At 43.2% G+C, this 19,733-nt stretch overlaps 1 protein-coding gene across 3 annotated transcripts in view; it reads left to right on the top strand.

Moving 5' to 3' along the window:
• myo5b (myosin VB) overlaps positions 1-19,733 on the top strand; it is a 113,470-nt gene that overhangs the window by 66,626 nt on the left and 27,111 nt on the right. For all 3 annotated transcript variants that reach the window (XM_088911375.1, XM_088911374.1, XM_088911376.1), the window contains exons 10-25: positions 1,411-1,676; positions 2,161-2,242; positions 3,897-4,037; positions 4,219-4,341; positions 6,598-6,681; positions 7,662-7,808; positions 8,741-8,838; positions 9,466-9,552; positions 11,426-11,537; positions 13,427-13,638; positions 13,763-13,919; positions 14,381-14,620; positions 15,068-15,304; positions 16,420-16,513; positions 18,606-18,751; positions 19,348-19,467. In XM_088911375.1, the coding sequence (XP_088767501.1) occupies positions 1,411-1,676; positions 2,161-2,242; positions 3,897-4,037; positions 4,219-4,341; positions 6,598-6,681; positions 7,662-7,808; positions 8,741-8,838; positions 9,466-9,552; positions 11,426-11,537; positions 13,427-13,638; positions 13,763-13,919; positions 14,381-14,620; positions 15,068-15,304; positions 16,420-16,513; positions 18,606-18,751; positions 19,348-19,467 (2,346 nt within the window). The remainder of the gene's footprint in view (positions 1-1,410; positions 1,677-2,160; positions 2,243-3,896; positions 4,038-4,218; positions 4,342-6,597; positions 6,682-7,661; positions 7,809-8,740; positions 8,839-9,465; positions 9,553-11,425; positions 11,538-13,426; positions 13,639-13,762; positions 13,920-14,380; positions 14,621-15,067; positions 15,305-16,419; positions 16,514-18,605; positions 18,752-19,347; positions 19,468-19,733) is intronic.

Here is a 19,733-nt window from a genome sequence, read left to right as displayed (position 1 = left end):
GTCCTAGTGCCAGATTTTGATTTAAGCAATTCAGGTTCAGCTGCCCGAGTACAAGCTGGTAAAGTTTCCTTCGTCTTCTGCTGTCGGGAGCCTTGACCTCTTCCATTTACAAGTGTTTTTTTTTTAGTAAGGTGCTTACAGTTCTACTGAAATCATGCGGATGGAAGACAGAAAATAGAGTACATTCATGTTCTGCAGCAGTGTACACGTTAGTGTGGCGCAGTGTTCAGAGTTCTGAACTTGTAACTGGAAGGCTGTGGGTTCAAATCCCACTTGAGACACTGCTTTGGCCCCTTCAGGATGGTGCTTCACATGAATTGCTCCAGTAAAATACCCAGCTGCTTAAATGGGTACTGTAAGTCACTTTGGATAAATGAAAGTAAATAATTAGTTGTAATAGTATCTGGCATCCAAGTAGGTACTGTGGAGAAAGTGTCAGTGCTCTGTTTAAGTGAATTAGCTCTGGTCTAATTTGTTGCAGGCTGAGACCATCAAGCTGTGGCCACTGCCAACGTGAAAATGATCGTGATTCTTAGCCTTTAGTCATAAACGTTTAGATGTGCAGCATCATTTTATACCTGTATCTCAGCCTTATCACTTCAAAAGAAATTAATAGCAATTCTTAAAAATGCCACAAAGTGTTTAGAAGGAAATGCAATAGTTTTAACCGGCTGTTTTTTCTCAGAAGTTTTTTTTGTAATTTTCTTTTTAAAAAACTGCCAATTACAGAATTGTGTAAGATTCCCAGACAAGCAGATCAGGTGTCATTATATTGGAACTGTTTAAATGTCCCTGAATCCTGCTCATGTGAAAGAGCCACCATCTCCAATGGACAGATGCAATAATCAGTATAATTTTTCATTGATCTGGTGAAATGAAAGACGGTCTTTCAGGACAGGAGACTGTGAGGGATGGGAGGACTGCTGGTGGTGATGATGGCAATTCAGTCTCAGCCTCAGGAAAAAGACCAATGAGTCAAAATTACGCTTCAGTAAACCAGTAACATCTTTTCAGAATAATTGAAAACCTTAATGAAGATACAGTAGGCTGCTGTTTTTAATAATCTTATCTTGAGGCCTAGTTCTTCCTTTACAGCTAGAAACAATGAGATGAATTGGTCCAGTAATTTTAATAATTTGTTTGTGGAAGTGTTTTTTTTCTTTTGTCCGCAGTTGGTTTTTGGAGGTGGGGAGGGATTGATTTTTTCTTTTTCCTGGGAAGTGGTGTAGCAGTAAAACAAAGCCCTGTCTTTTCTGACCAGCGAGAAACCGCGTCTTCGTCTCGCGCCGCTGAAAGAGCGAGATGGCGCGGGAAGGATGGGTTAGCTGCTCCGTGCGCGCGGGGCCTGAGGGGCCGTTCGCGTTCTTGCCGTGCCCTTCGCGGGGGTGACCGGCTCTCCTCTCCGTGCAGAAAGGCGACGAGCACCTGAACCACTACTGCGACCTGCTGGGCGTGGAGCACGACCAGATGGAGCACTGGCTGTGCCACCGCAAGCTGGTGACCACGGCGGAGACCTACGTCAAGCCCATGTCCAGGCAGCATGCCCTCAACGCTCGCAACGCGCTGGCCAAGCACATCTACGCCGAGCTCTTCAACTGGATCGTGGAGCACATCAACAAGGCACTGTACACCAGCACCAAGCAGCACTCCTTCATCGGCGTGCTGGACATTTACGGGTAAGAGCTCGACAGCTTAAATGATTTGATGATGAGTCATTATACACAATATAAGTATACTTGCAAAAGATATTATGTTTTAATTTCATAGTTAAATATTACAAGTAATTTTTGTCTCAGGAGTAAATAGCATTAAAGATAGAGGTCTGGTTGTTCCATACAATACAGGTTTTATCATTATTATATTTATAATCATTTCTGGCCTTATGACACATACATGAAAATATTTTATTCGACTTATTATAAGAGTGCCTTGACATTTGGCACCAAATAAAAACTAAAACAGAAATGAATGTGTCTTTAAGTATTAAGTTTATATGGAAAGTTTAAAAAGACTCTTTATTGTACTAATATTTAGGCAGATTTAACCATTCCAATAGGAATAAGGTTTTTTTCCACAATGCACAAGCACAGAGGTACGGCACATGACTTTGGCTGTACCTGTAAGTGAATCCTCATCCTCAACAGCGCTTGCCTTCTGCAGGTTCGAGACGTTTGAGGTCAACAGTTTCGAACAGTTCTGTATCAACTATGCCAACGAGAAGCTGCAGCAGCAGTTTAACTCAGTGAGTATGAGAGGAATTGTCCTGTGCAAAGATTACAATATCCCATTTTTACCATCTTCTTTCACTGAATGGACATATATCTGTAGTGATTTAATAGAGCATTGTTTATCTAAAGGGACTGGATAAACATTTAAATGTCTGTATTCTAATCCAAGTAATTTATCGATGTAGCTAGCATTTACTAGGCTAGAAGTGAAAGATGTTTTGTTAAAGGAGCAGTTGCTCATAGTGTACTTACAGTACAAATACTAGACCTTTGTCAAATCTGTCTTGGCAATCAATCATACAGCACAGCTTTCATGAAACATTTACTGCCATACCGAGTTTACAACTGATTTTCCTCTGCCCAGAAAAGCACAGTGGTGTTTTGAAATGTGGCAGAAATACTGTATTTCAAGGCATGGGTTTCAGAGTGGCTACCAGGAGAATAAGCTTCTTGTGTGTACTGTAATCGTCCTGCCACAGCAGAGCAGAGTTCAATGCAAGTATTCATACAAAATAACAGAATTCCATCTAAGAAAGACGGGTCGTGAGTCTGAAAGGTTACAAAAATAGTATGTGAGTTTCTGTAATAAAGCCCGTGCCAAAATCTGTCTTAAATAAGCTGGGCTAGAGGAGACGCTGGAAATGTAATGGTCAAATAGCTGAATTCCATCAGAGCAGGGCATTGCTTAAAGAAGCATGATGATGTGGGCTTAGCCGATGTCTTGAATTTCTCCTCTGTCAATTTCCGCTGTCAAACCAGTGGGAACCAGAGGTTATCAGTTTTAATGTGTTACTGTTTAAGTCTGTTTGAACTGTATTGGCTACCCATTTATGATTTATGAACTGTATTGGGTACCATTCACTATTCCTGTATTGATTTTATGATAGACAGACTTCTTGGGGTCACATGACCTGTTTTTTTTCACTAAAGGATCTGAGTCACAGGGGAAATTTGCTTCAGCGCTCTAAACTGAGAGCCATCCTGTGGCATAAACTATAGCTGCTCAACCATTTCTTCTGTGGCAAAGGACATGAGATGTGAAAGGGAATCTCTTTTATATCTAAATGGACAAGTTAGAGGCTGGGCCACTCCTTTTCAAAGTTGATCTTTCCAGTATAAGTTCAACAAATTATTTTTTTGTTTACCTTTTGAAAAGAGGATGCTGGGAGAGGCATCAAGGGTGACCTGTGAGTACAAACCTTCTGAGTGTTGCTCTCTGACCCCCATGAGCAGGTCCCATGCTTCTCCCCTGAGTCAACCTGCACTAATTAAACGAAAATTAAGAGAATTAAAGCTAAGCTAAAAACCAAGCTGCATCGTGTGCTACATTGAGTCATGCTTCAAACTTTTTCTTTGCCTTGTCCAATAGTTTTCAGCTCCTATTTTAATGAAGTGATAACTCCTTCAATTAACTGGTATTTAAATAGTGAGAGGCTATTATCCCTTAAAAATGCATAAAAAATGGCATCTTTCAAAGTGCTTTTGTTTGTCCAAATTATCCACCCACAGCCATTTACTACAATTTACTACATTTAATTCCCCAGCACTCCTGTCGTACTTATTTTCTGACCCAGACCTTTTCAGGTTTCATGTTAACCTCTGGGCTCTGCGATCCACAGCCCACCAGCTCTGATTGTTGGGCCATTGCCCTGGTCTGTTGTGTTGCAGCATGTCTTCAAGCTGGAGCAGGAGGAGTACATGAAGGAGCAGATCCCCTGGACCCTGATCGACTTCTATGACAACCAGCCTTGCATCGACCTTATTGAGGCCAAGCTGGGCATCCTGGATCTGCTGGACGAGGAGTGCAAGGTACACCCTGCCCATAGAGAAGAGAAGTGTACAGCAAAGGCATTAGGTACTGTGCTGCGGGCAGGAAATCAGGGATGAACCCGGAAGAATGGCAAAAAAACCAAAAGGGTCCCCTGTGTGAGAATCCAGATTGTCTGAGCCAAGCTCTTTACTGAAAAGCTGTGTGTGTGTGTTATGCCAGGTGCCCAAGGGGACAGACCAGAACTGGGCACAGAAGCTGTATGATAGGCATTCCAACTGTGAGCACTTTCAGAAGCCAAGGATGTCCAACACCTCCTTCATCGTAGTGCACTTTGCAGACAAGGTGAGTGCAATCCACAGGTACCCTCATGACACCTTGAGGGCTACTGATAAGTCCAGAAAGAGCACTGCGGTGGTATCCTGTTTTCACCTGCAGCTCTTCTGTTCTTGTGTTGTGATGTCAAATCATTGTTTCTGATCTGACATATCCTTTGGAGCATTTTTAAGTCTGGGTAAATTGAACTCAACCCATCAAGACTGCTCTTATTTCTTCTTGGTTTCCATTTTTTGGGAAGTTAAAACGTTGACTTTGGGAAAACGGAATGAACAGGGTGTGTTCCTCTGTGCAATTCTGCCATGATGACTTTGCGTGGTACATTTTAGAGCTGTCCTAGGGTTGTTTTATGATGTTGATATCTTATTTACCCACAACACAGTTTGATAGGTTGAACTTTTTTTACCTTGTTTTACCATGATTTTGCTGTTCATGCCTATACTGATTTTGTCATGATGTACCACAGTGAACATTTGCAAAGAGGAGCATTTTAACGGTTTGTGTTTTGGCAATAAGAGTGCACCAAACTGCAGTGCAGTCTAACCAATAAATCAGCATTGACTGGCATAATAAAAATGTGATTCATTGTTCTAATAAAGTGTAAGGCAGAAGCTGGCTCCTGGATGTCTTGGAAACTTACCGTCCCCTTCTTCATCATCAAAGTGCCAGACAGGTGCATTGTCTGTGCCAACTGTCATCCTGTGGAGTGCCACACTGAGAGTTTTGGTACACCCACCCACCAGCCAGCACCAGGCTGTGCTCTCCGGCATCAGATTGGGCTCTCCAGTGTCGGGCTGGGCTCGTTATCTGTTTTCCATTTCCCATGTTGCCAGTCATAAGCATGTCTTCATCATAGGAATACACTGTTATAAGTATGTAAATAGTGCACGTTTGAAAATATAATAACAGAGAACTACAGAATAGTCATTTTCCATGTGTCCTGTAAAACTGTGTGGGGTGCATGGTGGCGCAACGTGATTATACGGTTCTTAAATTTCCACATAGTGTACTACTGCGCAGCACCTCCAGGATTTCTGTGCTTTAATGTGTTGCTGTGCTCTCCGGCCAGGAGCTTGTATCTGAGACGGCACAGTTACGCCAGATGCTCCTGTCTGCAAGCCAGTCTGGCCTCCGTGATAGCTGTTGACAGATAAAGAAAAGCGAAGCCAGAGCAAGTTTAAACAGAAAACCCTTTTTTTGCTACACTGTTGTCTCACGGGACTCATTCCACTGCATTGATTGTCTGGCTTGTTATAACTCTGGTCCGCACCAGCATTTCTTGAGAATCAGGAAACAGTGTGTCGTCTCCGCAGACTGGGAGAGGAAGAGGACTCATGGTCTTTGCCACTCCAGGGACCTGACATTAGCAGTTAGCTTCTGGAGTTGGTTCTACTGGCAGGCAGCATGACGCTGGAAAGACTTGCCCTAACAGTGCTCGTGTTTCCTACTTTCTTGTAACCTTTCAGGTAATGAATGCCCAACTGTGCTGGTCTGTAGTCAGGCAATCTGCGCTTGAGGTATTTTGATTCTTCTCTCAAAATGAAATGTCAATGCTGGCTTGACAAGAAATGCAAAGAAAATAAATGGACGTGAGTGAAATAAAAGGAGGAGAGGAGAGGCGAGCGCTGGTGTTGTTAATGATCATGCTTTGCAGAGAGCAGCACACTAGTTGAATTCTAGTTTCTATGCCAAAGACACACTGGAGTCTGGAGTCTGAATGATTCCAGTCCAGGGCAGGGCTCACCATTGTGCTGTTAATTTTGGGGCTCTGTAGGACCTAGTGTGCACAAATCTGGAGAAAATATCCATCCTGTTGACAGCAGTCCACTCATCTTAATTAGAACTGGATGTCCTATTATTAAAAGGTGAATTAAGGCAAAGCTGGAAAAAGCCTTTCCACCCTGGCAAGATCATATCTGCCTATCTCATTATTTGAGCCTGTATACGTTTTAATGTTCTGCAGTTTAACTGAATGCATATTAATTGAAAACAGTAGGCATTTTGTAAATTCAGTCCATTTACCCCTTTCATTGCTGCTGAACTATGACTTGGAGTAAATGAAGCTTCTTCAGCTTGTCTCCTAAAATCATATCAGGGTCTAGCACAGCACTTAAGCATTGACCTGGATCGATCTCCAGTCATCACTGCCGAACAATAACAAGGAAAGGTGGATTATGAGAGGGCAGGCCTGGTTACCTGGTCATGATGAGGGCTGTGCAGCAAGTGACAGGCTGCTACAGTACATGTCATTTTCTTGTTACACAGGTGGAGTACCAGTGTGACGGATTCCTGGAGAAGAACCGGGACACTGTGTATGAAGAGCAAATCAACATCCTCAAGGCCAGCAAGGTAGGCCCTGCAATTCTTGAGCCGATGCAAAAAAGACCCGTCCGCATGGCCATAGTTCAATCACACACCTCCGTCTGAAGTGCAATCTGTAGTCGAGCCCTCTGAGCCCTTCAGTCCCCAGGACAGGGCTGGCATCCAGTGAGACAATGGCAACACTGTAAGCTCACACCCCTACAAGCCAGAGACAAAGACACAGTGTCCTGCTGCAGTCCAGCTTATTCTAACAGCCCCTGGCCAGCCCTATGACACTTCAGATCCCTGGAGACCCTGGCGGAGATTGAATCTTCTTACATTTTCTCTGGCCAGCCTCTGACTGCTTCTGTCTTAACCCACACTTGGTCATTGTGAGGTGGAAGCCCATTTACAAGTGTAAATTTTAACACAGCAGTCATGCTGTTGGTCTGCAAACATCACAGCTTCTGCACAGTGGCTGAGAATCCCATCTGTCAGATCAGATTAGATTGGAGAGCTGGCTCTGTTATCAGTCCCATTCTCTCTGTGTTTTATATAACCACTAACTGATCTTTTTCATCACTGTTTATGCTTGGCCTTGCTCTTCGCAAGCACATGCAGCTCTGCTTACATTCCTTGGTGATAGGGGCATGTGAAAGCTCCCTCATTCATCTTTCCTGACTGAAGCACTGGCCTGTTTTGTCCGTCTGCTCCTAAGCCCTTTTTCGATATGGAATTTTATTTGCACATGCATACAGTACCTTATATTAAAAAGCACATCCCAGTAATAAAGAAATGTTCAATATTACAGGTCCCTTCCTCTTAAACTCTCAATACTATATGTTACCTTCCTTGTAAGAAGCAGCTCTTACTTGTCACATGTCCTGCATATCTTTTGAATTTGAATTCAACATCTCAAAGTCCTTTACTGTGATGTCCAGCACTTTCCAAAAATGCTGGTTGTTGGCGCTGGTAAATCTCTCTGAAATCCAGACAAGTGTGTCGTTTATCAGTTGCTTTGCTCTCAGTTCCAGCTGGTGGCTGACCTCTTTCAAGATGGAAAAGACACTCCCGTGCCCACCCCTTCCAGCAAGGGATCCAAGATCAACGTGAGGGCTGCCAAGCCGGCCCTCAAAACCCCCAACCGTGAGCACAGGAAAACCGTGGGGCACCAGGTGAGCCTCTCTCACACAGTTGCCTAGCCAACCGTGTCAGAGGTAGGCAGGAGGTTAGCATACGTGACGTATGCTGCAGAGAGTTGTGGGTATAACTTTTCATGTGGTAATGGGTTATTTTGCAATATGTACAATAAAGTAGGAATATCTGGGTAAAAAAGTCTCTTATCCCCTGAAATGGTGGATGTTCACCTTTCATAGTGTTTCTCTCCCTAGAGGAAAATTTTTCTGGCACACTTTTTAGAAACGACTGTTCTTTGAAGTTGAAGAGGCAAGTCCTATGGACAATAACATGACTCTGGAGCACCAGATTGATATCTAAAGTATTGAATAAAGTGAGATATTAAACATCAATGTATGTCGAAGACTTTTGTCGAACCTTCTTTGAGTGAAGTCCTGTGTGCTGACAATCCAGACACTCAGAGGAGCTTGGTATTGGACTCTATGTAGTTGTAGTGTAGTAACCTGCAGTTAACCTGTAGTTGCTACCCAGTAAACCTGCTGTTTCAATAAGATAAATAAACATTCAGACACTTGTTGTATGGTTTGTTGTGCCCTTAGTCTGTATGAGTGTATTATTAGTTTTCTGCAGATTCCTGTCTTGATCTTTTCTTTGACAGTTTCCCTCATGTAGAAGTCATGTAAAGTACCTTTGACCTTATAAAAAAGATGCAAAGGAGAAAGGAAAGAAAAATGAATAATTAATTAATGGCGGTCACATTGTAACACATTGTCCCAGAAGGGAAGTGTTTCTGGTGCATATTTTGGAATTTCTTGCTTTCCTGAGAGGCCGTTTCATCTCTTTCCCAAGGGAATTGCAGGTGGTTTGTTCTAGAAGCACAAACTGCCAGGTTCCCTGGGGGACGGGCAGGGCACTTTCTCTCGGTTTCAGGTTTTTCACCTTCCTCCTCCCTGTCTTGTTCTCTGTCCAGTTCCGCAACTCCCTGCACCTGCTCATGGAGACGCTCAACGCCACCACCCCCCACTACGTGCGCTGCATCAAGCCCAACGACGAGAAGAAGGCCTTCTCGTGAGTACTCAGGGTATCATGCTTTGAGCTGTGATGTGGTAGAAAACACACTTCCACCCAGTTTTTCACTCCAGTATGTGCTATGTAAGATGAGGTTTCGCCCAGTCAGGGGCCTTCTAGAATTAGTAGTGTAGACCTGAATCATCGTACCAAGTGTAAAAATAGAACTTTCTTTCCAGACATTTGATGGCTTTGGAAATAATATGCAATGGTGTATGTATTCTGTACTGGTGTTTCCAATATCTGGTTCGCATCCTTCACCTCTGACAAGAGGGTTGCACTGATCAGCTAAGTAAATATGTTATATTACAGTTAAAAACTGAGTTTTGGGCATCCATTTCTGTGTCCACTATTTAGAATCGAAATTACTACATACATTCATGTAAAAGAACTTCACTCTGGTGTACTTTCTACATATACCACACATAAACAAGACTAAGAGACATTATTAAGAAAGTGCGCAGACACAAAGCTGAATCTCTTCCTGTGGGTCTGCTTTCTGGAAACCCGATCATCAGCAAACGGAATACGGGCCTGTCCTTAAATCAGACCTCGCACCGAAGCTTGCCTGACCCAACAGAAGGCAAAGACATTAATGTTGACACTTGTGTCTGTTTTCTTTTCCAGGTTTGACTCCAGCAGAGCAGTGCAGCAGCTGCGGGCCTGTGGGGTTCTGGAGACCATTCGGATCAGCGCCGCTGGGTATCCATCCAGGTGAGTCACAGTAGAGCATCACACTCTTCTGGCAACATATCTGTACGTGCCTCAAGGAAGACAGGCAGTAGAAGACAAGTCCGCTCCTGGAGTTCCTGAGAGATTCCAGCAGTCAAGGCAGTGCTTTTGTGCCTTACTCTCAGTCCATCTTTGTATTTATTGCAGAATTGCATGTCAGTGCAATCATTGTACTATAGACTACAGTAGAGTACCTTGGCGAAATACATATTTTCTGTATCCACAGATGACAGAGTTTTTTATTTTCCAAAAGGTCACAGATCACAGATATTCCACAATTGCCAACAATACATGCATCTCAAGCCTGCATGGAAGCTGAAGAGAAATAATTAGGAGGTTGTCTATTTCCATATGACAAACATTAGTCAGAAATTATGCTGTGGTACTTCATCATAAGGACAGCTGCACGTATATTAGCAACTGTGCTGAAGGATACAGGTTGTTGATGTGAGCAAATTAACAAAAAGGAAGTAAGTTTCTAGAACAGCAAGACAAAAAGTTATTCGGTTGAACTGTTGAAAACTCCTGTAACCTGTCCAAATGTGAAGTGACACACTCAATAAAGTACTTAGACATCCTTCAGAATTACTTGTGAGGGGATGCAAAGGACTATTCTTTGGCATTTTTTAATAGCAAGTTGGACAAAAACTGAATTTAATGTTACTTGAAACAGTCCCCCAAGGCACATACGGAGCTGTGCTGCTGATGACTCTTGGCTGGGACAGCCATAGAAAGCCAATCTCACCATGACAAAAGAAGTGGAGAATGTTCTGTAATACAAAAACAAACTTTCATTGTATACAGTATTTTTTTTTGCATGACCTACATTCCAAAACGGAACAGAGATCCTCCTCCTAGGCTTACAGAAGATGAAAGCTTGCATCTTCTAGCTACTCTGCAGAACATCCTGGTATTGTGTGTGCCTTTCAATGAAACACTCATTCAGGGCTGCAGTTTGAACAGCCAGAAGGAACTAATAATTGTATATCTTCATTCAGAATAAAGACCTAAATATAGCCTGCATGAGGAACTGCATCAATCATTGTGGGGCATTTGTCTCAGGAATGCTCTGTTATGATCAGTGCAGATGTCACAGGAGCTACTGTATGATTTAACATTATCCTTGCGGTCTCACTGATATATTTTTTTTCTGTTTGCTGCAAGCAATGTACTTAATATTCAGTGTACTGTACTTAATGTGCTTGTTTTACAGCTCTTTGCATTGCTCAGGTTCATTTATGTCACAAATACTCTTTAGCTGCAGAACTGTTATATTTTACATGCAGTGTAGATTGTAACATGGTGAGGACTGTTGAAGAATTACTGAGCTGAATCTGAGTTTCTAATGAAGCAGTGAATAGGGTGCTGGTATTTGAGGCTCCTCCGGCTGGTAGTGGTAACACAAACTGGAAATGCTGAAAATACGGTGACATTGAAATACCTCGAAAACCAAGGTCCACTTCACTCTCATAAAATGCACGTTGCGAAGGACCATAACTGAGAGGACTCGTTGAGATTCCTGTTTAAAACACTGTGAGACGTACAAAGTAATTGTTAATGCCTTCTGTACACCAAATAGAAGACTTTGATTCAGATAATTTTTTCCTTATCTGTACTTTTTTCACTTTAAGTGTTCAGGATTGACAAAAATACAAATCTTTATTTTGCACTTTAGAAATAACAAGTTATAGTTTTTGATGGGAGAAACTGTAATAATGGTTGTGACGTTGAACAGTAGCAGAGTGACGTATCGCGGCCCCAGCTGTGGTGCTCCTAAGAGGCCAGTACCCCTCCACTAATGAGACCTTCGCTAGGAGCAGCCCTGACCCTCTGGGTGTGTGTCCTCTGCTTTCAGGTGGACCTACCCAGACTTCTTCAACAGGTACCGGGTGCTGATGAAGAAGAAGGACGCTACAAATTCAGACAAAAAAGCCATCTGCAGAAACCTGCTGGAGACCCTGATTAAGGCAAGAGTTATTTTCCTGTCACCTCTGCTGTAGCTCATTGGCAGATATTGTTCTGTGATCTAGAGCTATTGACTTATGTCTGGAAATTTGGCTTCTGTAATTGCACTGCAGTTCTGGGTTTTTGTTATAGCCCAAGAAAGAAGTCGGGTTACTGATTTTCTCCAGCTGACCTTCAGCAATAATGCGAATAGACAAGGTCTTTGAAAATGGGTACAACTTGTATAGAGTTAGCCAACAGTTCGGCTTATTAGAGTTTACCTACTAGGAGTTCCTGGGGCCTTAATGCACAGCCACCCTCCACTAATGGACTAGTCTGGTAAAATTTACAGTTTCTTAAACCCCTTTAAACTCCTGAACCAACTGATGTAACAACCTCTCCCCCGCGCCATACTGTTAATTACCATCCTTAGGTTTATCTTCTCTGAGTGTCATCATCTCCACCGCTCTTTAAAAGATTTAAAAAGAGAACACGCTTCAGCTTTAGCTCTCCTTTATAAGAATGTATATACTGTACTTTTTCATATGAGTTTCCTGTTTTCCACAATCCCAGTTTCACTTCCACCACAAGTAACAACACAAGTTACTGTGTAACTGTGTCTGGACACTCTCCCGGCTCACCATAGCCCTCAGTGATCTGGCTGTGTTAATGGGCTGAAGGTCTTTAAGATGGGACTTGGTATCAGCCTCATGGTGTCAATTTGAGAAAATTTGATCAAGATCCAGGATCGTTGGTTTTCCACCTCCAAACCCAGACAAGAGTACAGGACTGTTTCCTTTAGCAGACCCCTGATAGTATACAGTATCAATTTCATATTTCATTCATTTTTCCTTTCCATCACATACTGTACTGTAACCATTTTTTGCTTGTGAACCTTTTTACATCTTCAGTCCTTGTACAAGTCACATCCTTGTCATTGCCTCTGCCTCTCCCCACGCGACACAAAGAAAAAGCCAGTTGTGTGATCCCTCTCTGTTTGGCAATATGTTCTGCTGTTGTGCCAGCTAAGAGGCTTGTCTGGGTGTTTCTAAATGGATAAAGAAAGAGCCACGTTTGAGATGAGAATCTTGTCCCAGCTAATGTGAGATACAAGGAATTACGTTTAATTTCTTTTTCATGTACCCTGAAAATGTTTCATGATCCTACTTTCTAAACCCCGGTTTCTGAGTGGTACAGGATGATGTTTTTTCCTTGTAACATGCCTCTCAAGGGCCTGATGCTTCATGTTGGTTGGCCTGCCTTGCTGTCTGCTTGTGCACATCAGCTAAATTTATCCATTTCAAAACAAACTCTGGTGATGCTTTATGTCCACAGACGTTTTGAGTGGTGACTATTTCACTTTTATGTAGCATGTGAAATAAAATAACCTTTTCCTAGCACAGGGCAGTGCTGTAGCTGTATCCTCCCTCGCCTCCCTTAAATCAGCTAATGCATTTCAACGAAGATTCACGTCCAGGCAAATCTGTCTTTTTACTGTCCTGTTGTTTATTATTAACTAAACATTTTAAAATGTTTTATTTCTCATCTAGTTATTTTTCTTTGCTTTATACTTCCCTCTCTGCTCCAACACCACCAGAGCTTTCCTCAGTTTGGAATTTGCCGTCCTTGAGAGAGCTTGGCTGTGTCCTACAGGTCTCGTGCTTGCAAAAAAAACAATTATGAACTTCTCACTTTTAATAGGATCTTAATCACTGTGCTTATGAGGACAGCAGTTCAAATTTAATGACAACAGCTAGTAATACTTTGTTGTGGGGGATTTGACCAGAACATCTTCACTTATGTACATCCTTAAGCTCGTATTTGGCTGTATATTTATGCTCACGGTTGTGACCTTTCTGAATTAGTGAGTTTTTTTTGGCTAATCCACTTGCGACTGTTTCACCTTTGGCAGGACCCCGACAAATTCCAGTTTGGCAAAACCAAGATCTTCTTCCGAGCTGGCCAGGTGGCCTACCTGGAGAAGCTGCGGGCGGACAAGTTCCGCTCAGCCTGCATCAAGATCCAGAAGACGGTGCGTGGCTGGCTGCAGAGGGTCAAGTACAGAAAGATCCGGAAGTCCGCCATCACCCTGCAGAGATATGGCCGAGGGTACCTGGCCCGCAGGTCAGTGCTGCCGAAAGACGTGTTCCGGCTCCGAGCTCCGGACCTGCTGACTGTCTGCGTTCCGCCCTCATTCTTGTCCCGGTTCTGGTGTCACGTCTGTTCTTTCCCCTTGTTTCTCTCGCAGGCTGGCGGAGCAGCTGAGAAGGACGCGGGCCGCCCTGGTGTTCCAGAAGCAGCGTAGGATGGTGCGCGACCGCCGGGCCTACCTCGGAGTGCGGCAGGCCGTCATCACCATTCAGGCCTTCGCGAGAGGCATGTTCACCAGGCGCATTTATCAGGAGGTACCGCATCTCACGTGCTTCCCAGCCACAGCTGTGTTCTGAGCAATTACCCAGCACTCCCCGAGGTGTCTGTCTTTTCTGATCGCCCCACAGCATGGCAGCACCTGTCCAGTGGATGTATTTCACATGGGCATCCTTTGATGTGCCCTCATGAGGAACAATGACAGGCTGTGCATCTCTTCTCCCTTTGATGCTGGGATTTTTGTTGCATTTGTCCTCACTTTGACCAAACTGCATATTTTCATAAGATAAGGTGGTATAATTGTTCAAAAAGTAACTGCAAGCTAATGATAGAGGTTGCATTTGGGGTAGAGGGAATGGAGTTAGAGGAAATGACTAAATACTGCAACAGACAAAGCCACCCTGGACGCTCAGTATCATTTTTGTTGAATGTGGGGACATGCTTAACCCCTAGTGCCGTGTTGTTGTTTTGTAACCCCTACCCATCTCCCCCTGCTCAGTTCCTGCTGCACCACAAGGCGGTGATCATTCAGAAGACTGTAAGAGGCTGGCTGGAGAGGAAGAAGTTCCGGCGCGCCCGGAACGCTGCCATCACCATCCAGTGCGCGTACAGGCGCCTGCAGGCCAAGAGGCAGCTGAAGCAGCTCAAGATCGAGGCGCGCTCAGCGGAGCACCTCAAAAAGCTCAACATCGGCATGGAGAACAAGATCGTGCAGCTGCAACGCAAAATGGACGAGCAGGTAATGCCAGAGCTCGGGGCCCGAGACAGAGTGGCTGGAATCAACCCAAAGCTCATGGTGCACGGAGAACAGGGGAAACGGTCGGGCCACACTCATCACCCCAGCGTCTCTCACCTTGAGGAATGACCTCCATCGTAGTGTTAGGAGAATGAAACCAAAGGATGAAAAACATCCTGAATACCTTAACTGTACCTGGAATTCCAGACGCTGAGAAATGTTTATTGTATTTAAGAAGTACAGTAGTTTATTCCTTAAACATAGTTAATATAAAGCTGTAAGATCACAATGGTGGGTGCACTGGTGTAAGAAATGATTGATAGCTGGAAAAAATAATCAAGTTAACTGTTTTCGTTGTTTTATGTGCATCACGTTTCTGCTGATACGAAGTGAAACACTTTGTCTAGTTTTAAGGAGCCAGACCTCCCTCAATTTCTTTCCCTACAACAGAGCAAGGAACACAAGGCCCAGACCGAACAGCTGGCGGCAGCCAACTCCACCTTCGCCACAGAGGTGGGGAAGCTGCAAAAGGAGCTGGAGCTCTTCCGCAGCCGGCAGGGAGACAGCAACCAGCTCAGCTCCCTGCAAGAGGAGGTGGAGAGACTGCGAGCGGAGCTGGAGAGAGCCCAAGCCCAGCACACACAGCTGGAGGAGGAGCACTCCACGGAGAAGGCCAGCCTCCTGCAGGTGAGACCCCCATGGTCTCTGCACTTAGAGCTGCACAACCCCTCACAACCGGCAATCCTGGTTTTGCAAGGAGACTCGGAAACCCGATGTCTTGTGAGGGAGGGAGGCATTCAGTTAATTAAAAGTGCCAGATTTTCTCACTCATCATTTAAATTCTTCAGAATAATAACTGGGCAGAACCTTTTTGTATATTAAGAAGGACCTAATGCCACAAGGATGACTATAACATTGCTTCTTCCAGAAACATTTGGCCACCTATGAATTATTTTCTATTCCTTTTCTATTTCTATGCCTTGAGCACTAATGTTGATGCTTACCAAACCTATTTATGTTTATGTGCTACAGTATATATAAAACAGACTTAGGTATACAGAGAATATAATGGCACTATCCCTCTGCCACCCGCACATCAATATTTCTAAATGTCCTCACTTTGAAAAACCTTTTTTGCTCATCTGGTCACTTATTCTTAATGCGTTTGACCCACAAGGATTTGTTTATCTCACTGGGTACAAACTGTTGTAAGACCTGTACTGCAGAGGACAGAATCTAACCCATTAAATGAACCGGCATTCAAAGGGCTTAGATACAGGCGAAAATACAACTAACATAGAACTGGGCTGTGTGATGTTTGTTGGGTGTTTTTTGTTTCAGTTCAGTTACTAAAGATAGAAACATTGATGTTTTTTAGAAAGATGGGGTTTAATCCCACTCTTACCATCATATAATGTTGGGTTTCATTATAAAGTTTTATTTATTCTCAATCAGGAAAAGCTCATTTAATACACAACAAAAAAAACCAAATAGGACGTTTATAGTATGGATTTCCTTTCACTCTCTGTCTCTCACTCCACCTGTAACTAGCACAGGATCTAAGAATTCCACTCTTTAAAAACAAATAAATAAAACACACCATAACCATCACAAATTCCAGCCCTACAGCACTATTATTCTACAGACTTTTTAATGCTTCAGTTCCTACTGTACTTGCACATAAGAATCTCAGTTGTTTCTTAAAGCCTTTTGAGCAATTAGAACACTGCTGACAGTATTCGGCTAAAATATGGTGAGTGGGAGAGGAGAACAGTGAGTGAACAGTGTTTCCTCTTGCGCAGAGAGTGGAGGATCTGGAGAAGGAGAATACCCTGCTGAAGGAGGAGAAGGAAGAGATGAACCAGAAGATTCTGCGCCAGTCCAAGAACAGTGCAGGTGAGAGATGTTGGATTGGATCCATCAGGGCTTTTACCATAATGTTCCAGCCACTTCTTCATTTTCTTGACAAGCAGCCTATACTGTAGTTCGGATTCCATGACTTAATTTCTCAGGAGATATTCTCTTGAGTATCAGTGTGAAGGTTCTGCCCTTTTAAAGAACATTTCTTCCTTATCACAATGAAAGCCTTTCTGTGAGGTCTGCTTGGATCAGACTGAAAGGGTATTGGGTTGCAGTTGACCTTTGAAGAAATATGAGGCTTTGGGAACTGTACAACCAGGCCTCTTGACAGTATGAAGCAGGTGGTCTCTTCAGTGCCCCTAACTCAGTGCTTTTTAAAGTTCTCTGTTTAGGAATTATAATTCTAGAGCTCTGAAGTTAACAAAAAGGAGAACATATTTAGAGAAGGATATTATTCCTACCTTTCAGATTTGTTTCAGTAATGTCAGAAACTACCTTCTCATTTCAGAAAATTCTCTTATGCCTGTTAATAGATTAAATATGAAGATCTACATAATTTTCCTCCCATTGCCATCTCTGAAAATGTGCCCAAAAGAGCTTATTTCCAGAAGGTTTAAAGTGCAGCATCAAGCATCAACTAACTGGGGAGGGTGGGGTCGCATGAACAGATACTGTTGTAGACGTTGCTGAAAGCATGATGCTGCAGCACGAGCTGTCTTGCTTATAAAACAGTCTGAAGCTCAGCACTTTCTCACTGACTGATGCACATGTGCAGAGGAGTGAAAATGCAGCCTACTTCAATAACAGTGATGCTAAACGTAATGCTCAGCGTGCAGTTTGGAGAGAAGATAAAGGTCCTACTTATCAGCTCAAAAGGACCTGGATACCTGCCAGTATCACATCCGTCTGGGCTGCTTGGGCAGGAAAATGTGACTGGAAGTAATTGAGAAGGCAAAGCTGTATGAGTGCATTGATTTCACTTTGGGACCTGTGTTTTTTTTATGTTCTTTAATAAAAATCTAGGTTTGTCATAGAGGACGGATCTTCTGACTTTTGATGCTGTCGTGAATTTTGAAGACATGTCTCAGGTTTACTATATGAGCGCTGTTTTGAGACAATCCTGAAAAAGCACATGACAGCGTTTATTTTTAATTAAAGGGGGGAAATTACTCAACATTAGAACATTCCTTCATTCTTTTACGAATCAAGACTTGCCTTGTGTGCGTGTTCCACAGCTGCAGCACGTTTTGACACAGGATTCCAGATAGCACATGAGTGTTAAATAGTAAAAAATGCATATGAATGGAGTCTTGCCATGTGGGCTTTCTTCATTTTACTCCAAACGTACAGTATGTGCAGCTTGACACCAGGCATGAAACAGAGTATACTCAGACACTCTTAAGAGCTTGGTCTTGCACTGTATATCATTCTCATTGTGGTACAAGCACTCCTTGAAAATGACTCAGAAAAATACCACTGGTTTGTTTGGGGAAAACCATTAGTTGGTGTACGTAGATGCGTGATCACATATAAATGTGTGAATAAACACCGTGGTGCAAAAAAATCTCAAACTTTTTTAATTGTTCTGCTCTTTACACTGAATGTTTTTCATGTCTTTGATACAGAAAGACAGCAAATCTATGGTAATCCTCTACTAAAGGTTAAGCTGTTTTTTTGTAAGATACCTGTTAACCCTTACAGATCTGTATTATGTAGTAACCTTTTAGCTTTGTCAGTTGTTAGAGAGGAACAAAAAATGTTAATGACAAGGAACACCTGACAACTGAATTGAATCTGATTGGTAAACGTGATTAATCAGCTGCAGTACTACAACACATCATTCTGGCCGTTCCTGTCCAGTTTACCTTGAGCTGTATGAATCGCAGTCCGATGTGTTATAACAGTAGAAAACACTAGTGAAGGCTCAGAGTAAATTGTTGATGCTCGTGACATGGGTATATCGTAAATCTTGCTTGGGTCTGATGGGAAGAAAGTTTCCTTGAATCCTTTTTTGACACTTATAATTTGCCAGCGTGGAGTGATGGAGAGACTCACTACCATAAGGAATAGGGGACGTGTGCATGTGGAGGGTCGGTCTGAGTGTCAGCCCGTGTCGCTCTCCTCTCAGACCAGGTCACCAGTGTCTCTCAGAAGGAGACCCACCTGCAGGCCGAGCTGGAGGAGGAGCGCCGGCGCTACCAGAACCTGGTGAAAGAGTACTCCCGGCTGGAGCAGAGATACGAGAACCTGCAGGACGAGGTCTCTCTGGCCAAGGTAGGAGTTCACTCGAATCCCCACTGTCTATCTAAACATCTCAAAAACAAGACAACGTTGTTTTTCGACTTCTTCTGTTGCTTAAGAAAACATTCAGGGCAGGAATATGGTTCAGAATGATAGGGAAGCCATCTCTTACGTATGACTCCAGCTGTTGTCTTCTCTTTTCCACCACAGATAGGGTAGGTATGTATCATATTGTACATATCATCTTAAATCTTATCCTATTAAGAGCGAATTCTCTGTAGAGAAGTGGTGTTTCTTTTTTCAAAAGACAATTCCTCCCAAGTCACTCAAACCATTTTATTGGCATTGTGAGTGTCTGCTGCTTGCTGCATGTATTTGTGGGCCAGTCTTCTTTTATTAGTTGAATTACCAGCAGAACGCGAGTCGGCCACTCTAGTCAAACAGCCTTGACTCACTTGCTGAATTGTGACCTGCCAGGCATGTGGATTACAATAGAAGCCAGGAAGACAGCAAAGGAATGCGAGACGCTAGGAAGAAAACAATGCTTTAGATTCCTGGAGGTGCTTGATGTGAATCGGGTGTTTATTCTTTTCCTTTTTACACCCTTCGTTTCTTGTCCTTGTCCGTAGTTCCATCCTGGACACAGGAGGAACCCGTCCAATCAGAGCAGCCTGGAGTCAGACTCCAACTACCCCTCCATCTCCACCTCCGAGGTGGGCGACACAGACGACGCCATCCAGCAGGTGGAGGTAAGGTAGCAGCCCTTCTGAGCCTTAATTTCCCCGGTTCTCTGGGTGTTTTCAGTTTTTAATTTTACACTTCCCCTTCTCCACTTATTAGTGGAAAATCAATTATAATTATTAAAGATGTTTACATTTTCACTGTTTTTAAAAGCACCAAAATGGAGTTTTTAACAAAGGTTCGTTAGGGTTGAGACAGTAGTCAAGACCTTACAGAGAGCTTGTAATTACACGCCATCACTTTGCTGAAAACCTGTAAAAACCACAGTGGCTAC

Source organism: Atractosteus spatula, chromosome 3 (genome assembly GCF_055471065.1).
Source record: "Atractosteus spatula isolate fAtrSpa1 chromosome 3, fAtrSpa1.hap1, whole genome shotgun sequence".
Lineage (NCBI taxonomy): Eukaryota > Metazoa > Chordata > Actinopteri > Semionotiformes > Lepisosteidae > Atractosteus > Atractosteus spatula.
Note: the sequence above shows the minus strand (reverse complement) of the source record. Positions and strands in the feature narration are given on the sequence as shown.